The sequence below is a fragment of the Strix uralensis genome, chromosome 5, assembly GCF_047716275.1.
Source record: "Strix uralensis isolate ZFMK-TIS-50842 chromosome 5, bStrUra1, whole genome shotgun sequence".
NCBI lineage: Eukaryota > Metazoa > Chordata > Aves > Strigiformes > Strigidae > Strix > Strix uralensis.
In genome coordinates, this window is record NC_133976.1 from 33636303 (window position 1) to 33649011 (window position 12709).

At 38.6% G+C, this 12709-nt stretch overlaps 1 protein-coding gene across 5 annotated transcripts; it reads right to left on the reverse strand.

The window, feature by feature from the left end:
- Positions 1 to 304: 304 nt before the first annotated feature.
- On the reverse strand, positions 305 to 12708 carry ZCRB1 (zinc finger CCHC-type and RNA binding motif containing 1). 5 transcript variants are annotated; one of them, XM_074870378.1, is made up of 8 exons: positions 12588 to 12708; positions 7664 to 7751; positions 7462 to 7490; positions 4172 to 4283; positions 3980 to 4087; positions 2442 to 2551; positions 2268 to 2343; positions 305 to 957 (listed from the first exon to the last, which is right to left on the reverse strand). In XM_074870378.1, the coding sequence occupies exons 2-8, from the start codon at positions 7745 to 7747 to the stop codon at positions 826 to 828; spliced, it is 651 nt and encodes a 216-aa protein (XP_074726479.1). In that variant the 5' UTR covers positions 7748 to 7751; positions 12588 to 12708; the 3' UTR covers positions 305 to 825. The 5 variants fall into 5 exon arrangements, with proteins under 5 accessions (XP_074726479.1, XP_074726482.1, XP_074726480.1 ...); XM_074870381.1 differs by having other exon boundaries at positions 12597 to 12702; XM_074870379.1 differs by having other exon boundaries at positions 12542 to 12702.
- Position 12709: the final 1 nt, after the last annotated feature.

A 12709-nucleotide genomic window follows, 5' to 3' on the forward strand; every position in this document is an offset into this window, starting at 1 on the left:
TTTAAAACTCCGTGCATAACCATAATTACCATGTTAGGCACCCAAACTGCAGTCAGGGGAAACAGTGCAGTATAAGCCCTTATCACAGCAAGAGATTTTCAGTATCAGATTAGAGCATATTAAAACATACGCACATTCCCATTTTTAAAACATACGGCCATTCGCATTTTTAATGCAAACACAACAGAACTATCACTCTTGAAGTTACTAAAACTGTTCATAAGACAGAAGAACAACATCTTAATATCCTTTTGGAAAACAGACAGATGTATTGTTTAGTCAAAAATGATTTCACAGACCAAGCTGACGTGACAGTAATTTATTATATTACTGCATGAAGAGTTAAAAGACTAGTACAATGCTCAAGGCTGATATTCAACCCTATGCAAAGGAACTAGTGCGAGATTCATATACTACTAAAGCACCGCTTCCAAACAGGCAACAAACAGACCAATACATAAAGCATCAGTGGTGCTAACAGTGATCCTAAGAAGAACTCCGCTTCAGAAAAAAATCTTGGGAAATTCTCTTATGAAAGATTTCACTCCCAAGGGTTAGGTCTAGATACTAACTGCAAGAAGCACTCTTCCAGATATTTTTCTGGATTTAAGTATAGAAACACATCATTTTGTTAAGATGCTGCCTTGAAAGATGAAGTTTTGAGAGAGAGATATCAAAAGATGGGAGGTTCGGGGGGCAGGGTAGAACTACAACATGATTTTCAGTGTCTTCAACACCAAGGCAAACCTGTATTACAGATAACTTTATAACACTTTACAAAATGTACACTATATATATTACATATGCATATATACCAGTATTACTTCAATCACTAAGTTCTTCCTCATCACTGAAATAAGCACTTTTCTTAATCCGTGGACGTTTTGAATCATCTGAAATGGAAGATTCCCCTGCAGTCTGTGTCCATCTTTGTTGTTCTTCCTCAATTTTGGCTTGCTACAATGAAACAAGGAAAAGTATTAACTAAGATTAAGAAATATTAAGATGCATTATAAATAATAATGCTAATTATTACTATGCATTGAATTGTTTAATAAGTTAAAGAATTGAAAAAGGTTTATCTCCATTTCCAGATAAACTGTGTGATGAGTGAACTAGAAAACATTTCTTAAAGTAGTTCTCACATGCAAACAGTAAGTCTTCTGCACCAATGCAGGCCACATGGAATACCCTCTATTATCAAGGAGAAGAACTTTGCCCATGGCAAGCTTACAGATCTGAAGCCAAGAATGCATTGCATTTCAAATTGACATTATTGAATCAGCTTTGTTTCACTAGCAAGTCTTCTATCTGTTGTCTTCTGCAGTCATTCATTCAGTGAATGAATTCTTCAGGGACGTAAAGGTTATTCTACTAAAGATTTAAATAGATGCTTCCTATTTTTACTGGGAAATATGCTATCCCAGTTAAAATCTTTGGATGACAAAAGAAATGGGAACGTTTCCTGGCTTGTTTACATTTATAGGTTTTACTTCTAATCACAGAGTTTTCTGGGGGTGGGTGGGGATAATTGTGCATATTTGCATCATTTTTTTGGACTACATCATGTAAAAACTCTTAAAGGTTTTTCTAGGAGGGACAGGGGCACACAGGGGACAGCTGAGGACTAGGGAGCCAAGAAATATGAACATCAGGTCAGGCTTGCTCCGTGTAGTGAAGCAAAAGCCTGTAAAGAAGTACTGAAGAAGATAGTAATACAGCTGTCAGACTATCTAGCTACATAACAAAAAATGCATTAAATATGTTTTGAGAGAAAGAGGTCTATTTAGAGACCACAATGGACTCTATTAGGCAAAGGAACTGCTACAGAAATAGATGTTGTTCAAGGATATTCTAGTGAGTGAGGGCAGAGGATGTACCTGGTCATTTATAAATGACTGTTCTTCTGGTTGCTCAGTTAACAGAGTAAAAGAGGGATTTGTGGACCAAAAACCTAATAGAGCATCACAGCAGAGATGACAGGAAACTAAGCAGCAAAGGAGCTTGAAAGAAAGAAAAATTGTAAGGCACAGACAGCAACAGCGAAACAGTGAAAAAAAAAAAAAAAAAAAAAAGACACACAACTGAACATGCCTGCAATATGGAGAAACCAACTATCGTCACCAACTACTGCCTGGCAAGAGTGCCCTGAGTGCTACAGAGTGGACAGACCTACAGATGTATCTCAGAGCTTTTGAAAAGCAGCTAAAAAAGGAAGTTGATTTGCATTTAAATGATAATAAATATGCAATGCTTCAGTTTTGTACCTGAAAAGCTATGGCTTGGCTGAGGCTATCCAGAGCAGGGTCTTCTCCTTCCTCTTCGCTTTCTTCTTCCTCTTCACTTCATTGTGCAGAGAGAGAAAAATATATAGATCTTTAAGTGTTCAGTATGAAAAAGCTTCCTAAAAGTAGTAGTAACATGTAAATAAGTATACATACATTTCTTCTGGCTCAACTACTTTCTTTCTCTTCTTCTTTTCTTTTTTTTTTGGTGGTTCCCGCTCTCCTAGCATATTTTTAGGACAAGCATAACTTAAGTGTCCTGCTTCCTTGGAGAAAAAGAAATATTGCTTAACAGAAACCATTACAAACAACTATATGTTAAAACATATCATGAGGACAGTTAATGTAAGACAGTTCACAGGGAAAAAAATGGAAGCAATTAGTAAGATAAACAGAACGCTGAATTAGCACACAGAAACAAACTCTCCTCTATAAGTTTGACATGGAAATAAAGAGATTGGTGGTGATATGCATGTTTAACTGCAAATTGAGAACAAGCTATAAGCAAAGTAGATTTTATTTGACTGCTGCAATAGCTGAATACACTATAGCATGTTTAAGACAAGATATAAACCTCAGCATTAACAGTTTAAGAAACAGGAGTGAGCCAACATTTTTGTTCTAAAAAGTGTTATGAATATAAATCAAGTTTGTACTTGACATTAAATACTATCCAAATCTTAATCTCCTATGTTATTATGTTTGGGACAAGTGAGGAATTGCCTAAAACTTAAAAACACACTTCTGTATAAATATATTTGTTTCCAATATTTATTTTACTGCCAACTGTGCATTGAACTTCTAAAGATATAGCAAAAGCACGTATTCTGAAGCAGAGATTAGGAGGTTTCCCTTCTCAAATAGCATTATACTGATACTCAGATCTGTCTGCCCATCATCACGTTAAGTAGCCATTATATGTACATATTTTCCCCCATCCCCAAATAAAAGTCAAAGGGGTATTATCATTCTTGGAAAACAGTACAACTGCTACACAAGTTGATAATAACAACAGAAAAAAAATAATTTAACAGCATGGGCAGGATTAGCAATGGTCAAACTGAAGAAACAAGCTAAGAGTCTGTGCTAGTTTTGGCTGGGGTAGAGTTAATTTTCTTCACAGTAGCTAGTGTGGGGGCTATGTTTTGGATTTGTGCTGGAAACAGCGTTGATAACACAGAGATCTTTTTGTTCCTGCCTAGCAGTGCTTACATTGAGTCAAGGTCTTTTCTGCTTCTCACCCCACCCCACCAGCAAGCAGGCTGGGGGTACACAAGGAGTTGGGAGGGGACACAGCTGGGACAGGTGACCCCAACTGACCAAATGGATATTCCATACCGTATGGCGTCATGCGCAGCAATAAAACTAGGGGGAAGGTTGGCCCAGGGGGCTGCTGTTTGGGTATTGGCCATTGGTGAGCAATTGTTTTCATTTGCATCATTTGTCTGTCTTGGGTTTTATTTCTCTTATTTTTGTTTTCATTATAATTTATTATTATTACTTTATTTCAATTATTAAACTGTTCTTATCTCAACCCATGAATTTTCTCTCTTTACCCTTCCAATTCTCTTCCCTCCCATCCTGCTGTGGGGAAAAGTAAGCGAGCAGCTGTGTGGTGCTTAGTTGCTAGCTGGAGTTAAAACATGACACAGTCAAAAGATGGAATATATTAGTTCATTTCTGGTTTTACTCACCCCACATTCATAACACTTAGACTTATCAAAGTAATTACGCCTGCGAATGAATTCTGCTGCTCTTCCATTATCAATGGCAATACTTGCTTTTATTACTCTTCCAAACAACTACAGCAAATTGGAAAAGAAAAAGGTAAATATTTTGGAACTGTAAACCCAACCCTCCTGCCATAACAACTTTCCACAATTTACCTGTTTGTTATTAAGTGCCCGAGAACAGTTTTGTGCAGATTCTTTATCCAAAAACAAAATAAAGGCAACTCCTTTGCTCTTCCTGGTGTCTTTGTCTTTCATAATAGTAACTCTGAAAACATATAACCACATTATTGATACACTAAAATAACTTCATTTTTTCCTTAAAGCTCTCAGTAGGATCTTAGCTTGGTTATATAGCAAAAAAGTATATTTAACAATAGAATGGCTCATTAAACAGAAATTCAAAGGAACAGCTAACCTGGCCACATGCTTACAGGTAGAGTGGAGATGATTTAAAAAAAGTATGTGGGGGTCTTTCTGGGTCTAGTATCATTCTTTATTCCCAGAGAACATACTCTTTAGATTTGCAGACAACCTAACTGGAGGGAACTACACATACTGGAGGTGAAATTAAATTCAGGAGTAATCTTGACCATTGCTGTCACTGCTGAAAAACACAGTGCATCGAACTGCATCCAAACTGAGAAATCTATGTCCGTGTACTAGCTAAACAGATTCATGACAGGAAACAATAAGTATATGCAGTATTGTTCCACAAATATCTCCAACTGGAATCCAAGTAGGTCATGGATGCATGCGTTATTTTACATGATGTACAAAGTTAAATCTTCAGTCTAACATTGGAATCAACAGCTCCAGTAGCACCTCAAGAAATTCAAAGAAGATTTAGACCCAGTAAAAACAACAAAGAAGAAGAATGACAAGAGGTGAAGAGGGAGGGAACCTACAAAACCTCAATTCTTTCAATCTTAATGTCAATTGTATTTAGCCCTAAAAAAAACCAGTTGGAAACAGGATGCCAGTCTGCATGTACATGAAAGTTTATGTTAAAAAGTAGGGAATAAACTCCTCCCTGTGTCCCCCATGGGCAGAACAAGGTTGCCATAAGACAAGCCAAAATTGTAAGAAGCAATAGGACATTTAAAAAAAACCCCCAACAAACCCAAACCAACCCTACTTCAGTGCAGGAGGTCTACCTGTATAACTAACAGATGACCTACGTAGTAGAAGTGTATAAAATAAAAGATCAGTAAAGAAAGCTCAATTTCCCCCAAACACACACACAGAAAGATAGAGCTTAGAACAGTTTTTCTACCAAACCCTCTCGGACAAGGATGTGTCCAATTGAACACATTGAGCTGAAGTGTCAATAAAACTGACTTTAGAACAGTTCTATTAATTCTTTTGCTAAGTTACTCTTGAAAGAGTTCCAACAGAACCCTAACATAACTGTCAGGCTTCTAATTGGGATATTGATAACACAAGCATAGAAAGAAACAAGTGTGATAAATATTTAAAAGTCAGCAACTTCTTGGAGACCTAGAAAGTCTGATTTCTCACTGAACAAACTGAGCTGAAATCAGAATAGTCAGGATATACCGGGATAAGAAATGCAGTACAGAAGAAAAGTCAGCATGATTTTGCCAAGTCAAGACACACTTCAAAAAAAAAGTCTATTAAAGATTATTTAATTAAGTTAAAGCTGACCTAGCTGGCATTGCAAAGCTTTCTGCAAAGTGTTCTAAAGTCTCTGAACAAAGACTCTACAGAAATCAAGCTAATATTTGAAAATATTTTTCCTGGGAATTAATGACTAGTTACAAATAAAAAAACTGATCCTTGTTGGCCTCAGTTTCACAGTGAAATGGGAATATCAATAGAATCCCACAGTATCTGCACTGTTTATAGTCAGGTCAGCTTGCAAAGGGGCGAACAGGAAACAAATTTTGCTAGATACAAAAAAAAAGTCATGGTACTATTTTACACATGGCATTCTGTGACTCCGCATTTCGTTTAACTTCTGGCAGTGACTAGACAAAATGTCAGGAAAACCAGGTATCAATACATGAATTTTTTTGCAAAACAATATATAGGTGGGGAAAACAGTAATTGTGCAGACAGAATTGCAAGCTCTAAATTAGGTAGTTTCACACAGGATTTCTTCTGCATCGGCATCTGAAAACACCATTTCTGTTGTCTATGACAGTTTGAAAAAACTCAAAATACTAGAAACTATTAAAAAAGGGAAAAAAAAGAAGAGAATGCTGCTGTGACACATTTAAAATAAGCAATGCATCATACAGCCAACGCTTCATACAATTCTCATCCTCCTATCAAAGCAAGTTCAAAAGCCAAGACAGCAGAAGACCCCTACCCCCAAAGACAGAGAGTATATTATCAAATTATAGCAGGGAGGTCAGAAGTGTCAAATTTATGGAGAACAGGGCCCTCACTGGATAAACACTAGCATTACTACAACCTTTGCTCAGGATTTCTTCTGAATTGGTAGTTCAGCAACCAGCTAAAACAGGTCAGACACCCAAACCTGGAAACAACAGACTGTAGATGCCCAGCTGGATTGGTCACTGCATGTCTGCCATAACCTACATAAGGGTTTTTCTCTCAGTCAATTTAAAAAAATATGTTTTTCTAAAGTTGTAGTTTGGATTTTCATGATATCTGTCACGTGAAGCACATTCCTAAGATTTCAAAAACTTTGAATTTAGCTCTGTATCTCACAGATTATTACAGCAGCTACTAGAAGTTAGAGCAGATATTTGCCGGTGTAGGGTTAAAAACTGAAGTCTTGAGTCTTGTTATTCTCACCAGTTAAAAAAATAAAGAAACCAACCAAATCAGCAAGTGACTTACTGTCGCATTTATTTCTATCATTTGAACATAGAGGCAGGTACTCACAACTATTGTTCATGAATACCCCACATATTAAAAGCCATTACTATGCAGCCATACATCTAATCTTAAATATAATACTAAGCAGTCACAATAACAAGTCCCTCTAGAACCACAAATACAGGAACTGTACACTGCAATTGTGGGAAATGTTTGTGGGAATTGTGACATCTAGTTCACATAAGTAGAAGCTACCACTTTTACACTTATCCACTTGTGTCCCAGGTGGTGTTCAGGAAAAGGGGAACAACACTTATTAGAAAAATATTGTTTCAACTATTTCATGGAGAAGACCATCGGCATATAACAACATTCTACTTGCTCTTAAAAAGGGGTTAACAAAACCTGTCCCCTACTCAAATATTGTTAAATCATGTGCATAACTGCAAGAACTTCCAGTTGTTAAATTAAATTTATACTTTATTAATAATGAACAGAACTTCAATACAGTTCCACATTCATACTTATATAATTATATCATAATTATAAAAAGCACAAGATTTTCAAGTGAAGCAAAGACATTAAATATTTAAAATGAAAGCTACAAAAATAGCAGGCCATATCAGGTCACTTACTTGACAACTTTCCCATACTTTGAAAATATCTGAAATATAAAACAAAATAAAAAGATTTAACAATAGATAATTGCATTTTGTTAGTAATAAATTTATCGATGCAAACTTTTATAAGTAAAAGATACATATCAAATACTCAAAATTTACACTCAAATTGTTGTCAGTAAGTTTAACCTGAACAATGGAACTCTTAAAAACTTACCCTGTAGAGATCGTTGTTTGTCAAAGCAAAAGGTAAATTGGACACATACACTGTGCTTTTGCTTGGTGCCAACCCACCACTCATTTTTCTGATGAAAGGAAAAAGAGAGAAGAGTTGAACTGTATTCAACAGAGAAATCAATTTAAAAACAGTTGCAAGACTTTTTTAAAGTTGCTTTTCAAACCTAGCCCAGAGGGTCATGATAAAGTTGCAGGAAAGCATAGCTTTCATTTCCCTTTCATCATTTTTACATGAAATTAGTGCTTGCCTTCATGTTCTACAGAAGACATACATTCCTTCCTCCTCCCCTGGATCCAAAGCGTATTTTTGCTGTATCTGAGTCAATTTGTAAGTCATGAAAAAACAGACCAGTTAGTGTTCTTAAAATAAACCTCGACTGATTTGTGCAGTAAAGAAAGGTTTAGGTCCAGGAAGAAACAAGTAATGTCCACTTATTACACATTATGGCCAAGATGTGAAATTATTGACCTTTGTTCAAGTACCTGCATGATCTGATTCTTTATACAAGTTTCAGTTCAGACGCATTCAACATAGACTGAACCACAATCAGGTAAGGAAAAAAAAAAACCCACTTCCCTAAAGCAGAGTCCTAATTATCGGGGGGAGTGGGATACTACATTGACTTTAAAATGTACCTAAGATGCTAAACCAGCAAGCATCTCCTCTTGCACATGCTTCTTCACTGCTCTGGTACTGCAAGCGTCCAGAGATGATCATAGACAGCAACTTCCCTAGAGGTACTCCCCCTCCCCCTCCTGATTAAGCAGCACTATACTGGCAGGAACCAGGGAACTCTCAAAAGCCATTTTAATTGCCAATCTCTTTTAAGCTCTTGAAACTAAGTATGTCTGGAAACAATGAATCAATTCAGAAAGACTGTTATAACTGCATACACATCCTCTAATACTAGGTGAAGAGTAACTGTACTAACTTGAAAAAGAACAGCCTGTGTTCTTCCTCATGTTTGGACATTTCCCAAAATTTTAAGTGGTGCTAAAGTCTGTGCAAAACACTTCTTCCCTTTGATCCATTTAGTAACCATGGCTCGGTCCAAGAGCTAAGTAAGTAAAATTTAAGTTCAGAATAAAGCACAGCCCGTATGAGAGGGCACACTGAATAGTACAGCAAACCCATTTCCTACACAGTGCAATTACTGTCTCCTTAACCAGTTTCCTGCAGCCTTATTCCTGTTGCTTGGCTCCTCCAGCTGATTCCTAACTGAGGACCAAGCCATTCCTTCAGCAAGACCAACTCATTTTAAAAATGCAGACGAAAGCTGATGAAGGGATAAAAGAAACTAAAGTATTAAAAATCAACATCCATCATAATACAGTTTCTTAGGGGACTTTTTGGGTAGTGAGTCTGAGCAGATTGCTTGGACAAGTGCCAACAAAGTAACTAATACCAAACTCTAATCCAGCTGTTGTTATTTTCTCGCATTTCATGATTTAGTCATCTGAAGACCTGATATTCCCAGTAGACACTGTTTTGCTTCTCTTTCCTGACATGCTTACTGTATCACAATTGATCTCAATGGTAGTTTCCAAGTGACTGAATTTTGAGGTTTTCCATGTTCAGACACTGTTTTTTGGCATGAGCAGAAATGGCAACATAAAGGTTAAGCAAATGAAAACAGAATAAATTTGCAATAAAGGCCACACGTTGCATCTGGTGTTACGCAGACTGGACTCATTACCCCAAATTCCTTGCTGCTTGGCATTAGTATCCTTGACAAGCCTAACCAGACTGACTTGGCAACATGCCACACAAATAGATGGCCCGAAGTGCAGTTATCCAGATGTACAGTGGATACAAAGGATTCCGTAAGCGCTACCTTAGTGCTGCATTATGCTGTGTTGCCAATGCTAATATATTGCAACAGCGGAGGATAAAACAGCAGAGGTGAACCTCACGTGGCTGTAGATAGCAATTTAACTCTGCCTAAAAGACAAGAAAAGCTACAACACCTTGTAACAGGAGACCAAGAAGACCTCATATTAATGAGCAGATGCCAGCAAGGATGGCATGACTGGAGAGCACTCAACTTGCATATTCTGCAAGACTGCAGTGCAAACCTCCAAAGAGAAGGTGATATGTCATGAAAAGATTATTGCAGGCCTAATAGCTCAGTCAATAGGAAATTATCAATGACTGCAAGCTACAGAACTTCCATTTTCAGCTGTATACTACTTTTTCCAGAAGCAAGCTGAACAAGTTGTACCTCGGAGTGCTGGCTTCCAGACAGCTGAGGCTGATCTTTGTTTCTAGTCCCCTGGACAAATTTAAGTGAAACAGTCTTCCTGCTCCAACTGCCCAAATATTCTCAGCAATTTTTATTGTTTCAGACTATTATGCCAGGATTTCTTACTTTTAATGTCTGACTTACCAGACAGGCACAATTTTAATAAAAGAGGAACTACAGTAACTGTAAGGCTATTGCCATGCTCGTGTTCAAGATGGCAAAGGTTCAAATTTACCACTCCAGGAAAGAATATTTCCCCAGATCTGCAGGAGGACTTCCTCTTCTACATACTGAGAGGTCATTGGGATGGTTTATAAATACCTTGTTCAAGCCAGCAGATACACTGACAGGTTTGCACAATGGCAACATTTGGGCCATTCATCTATCTACTTAAAAGCCTGGTCATGCTTACTAAGTCTTCTGCAGAACATTCAAAAATAATATTCTACCAAAAGCAATCTCTCGAAAAGCTTAAGCATGTTAAAATGCAGATTTTTGGTTATCTGTTGTGAATACAGTGGTATAAATGCAGTTTTAGATCCACCTACTGGCACAATTCTTCTTACCCCAATAAACCTTAACAAAACATCATGAGTCAATTTTAACTCTGCTATAACCAGTTCATTAGTCTTCCCTGCCCCCCCCCCCCCCCCCCCTTCATTTATGGATGCCATATCAGCTTCACATTTATTGGTCAGATGTTTTCTAACCAGGGTGGTGTGTGTGGCAAAAAAAAGCCAACTCCAGCTTTAGGCTAACTCTCTAGATGAGACACCTCATCTGGAGGCTCATCACTACAAGGCTGAGTCCTTTTATGTCAGGAATTTTTTTCTCCCCCAAAACGCCTGAGCTTTCTACTTGCTGCAAGGGTCTCACCCGAGAGTCATGTACAAGCTGGCTTCTATATCCTACTAGATCTCCCTAACAAACCAAACATTCTGTTTTGTACTGAGTGCTCTTATGGGGCTTCCTTGCTTGCCAATGTATTACCTGGTGACTTACTTTAAAGCATCAGCTGGAAGCCAGTACATTATCTCCATGGGGTTGAGCACAACTCCCATTAATGTAATAGTCTCTCTATAATATTAATGCCTTCTTCATTTATCATTTTCACATATTAACTTTCAGAATGGAGTTGTCTCTCATTACTATGACTTCTTGAATTCAATCTTCTTTGTCTTCTCCAACATCTCAAACTAAAAGAAGTCATTCTTTGACAAGAGCCATCTGTCAGTAATGATTCAGTTTCTTGCAAAATATATCCAGTACAGGAGTATGTTTTGCTTGAATCCAATATGTTTAATGCAACATCTGTCACTGGTGTTGAGAATGTCATAAGAGAAGATGATGATTAACTTCAATAATTGGCTTTTCTACTCTGTCCCAGACATATAAGGATACCACCAAAATAGTTCAGATGCCTCTGACACATCAAGTGAAGTCTAAATTTACTGATATTTTCATGACCTAACATCAATATTTCAACTTAAGCACAAACTTTCATGTTTGTTTTTAAGTGCACAGCAGCAAGGTCAGATTTGTGATTTAATCAATTAAAGTATGTATAAATGATTCATGGATAAGTTATTCTAGACACACTCACTCAAGCCAACTCATTTGGGTTCTTCTATCTTGAATCTTAAACCACCGTATTTTATTTCTGATTTAACAGTATCAGCAGAGTTTAGACCCAAATCAACAAACCATTAGTTGTGGCAGGAACTTGTATATAGTCAAAAGTCTGTGGTAAAGGAGAAAACCAAACCCATGTTCTCCTTGGTCCCAGACAAGGCTATTAACCACTTACTGCAATTCTGTCCTACACAAGGCACATGTAATGAACTCTCAGAGCAGAATCTGTTTTATCTCTACATAGTGCTTAAATATTACAAGACGAATATTAAATAGGATCAGAATAAGGTAAATAAAGTTGACGCTATCAGCAGAAAGAGTGCAAGAGTGTTTCAATCTGCCGAAGGCAAAGATGTACATGAAAAGGATCCACGGTCTGAATCAAACTACTCTTATGTACTAATTCAACTACAAAAGCTTTGGGACAATAAGACTGAGCGACCAGGCTGCCAGCAGGAACTACGTTAGGAGCTTTAACAACAGTTTCTTTTTAAATGTATTTCCAGGATAGTCAAGATGTGAGAAGAGTTGCTTGGTTCGGGCATATCTAGTCTCACCTAGAACTTCACCCAGGAGGGACAGAGCCAGGTAACTCAGTGACGCTCCTTCCTCCTAAAAACCCCAGCTGAGACAAGCAATTCCATTTCAAAGCTCAGCACGTACAAATCAACATTAAGGCAAGAGAACTACAGGCTACTCAGAAACTTCCAGATGTTATATTTACGCCTTTAGCCGTAAGAAACATCACCCTGCCATTCCTCTACCGCGGCGCGGCCCCGGCCAGCTGCTGATTTCGCGTTGCCCAGCCGCCGCGCGACGCCAAACCGCCGCTTCCCCGGCCCACAAGTCTCTCCCTACCACCACGACAGCCAGAAGCGAGGCGAGCAGCCTCCTCAGGTGTAAACAAGCTCCTGCCACTCGCGGTGCGCTCAGCCGGCCGCCACCGAACCACGGCCGGGCCGGGCCGGGGCTCACCCGCGCACCTGCTCGCACACCCGCTCCCCTCCAGGGGAGGCGGCCCCCGGCTACCTGGCCTACCCGTCACGGCGAGGCTCAGCCCGCGCGGGCGCCCATGGTGCGACGCGACACCGGACGATGGGACGGGACAGGACAGAACCGGACGCGACACACCCTGCCCGCCCGCCCTCCCA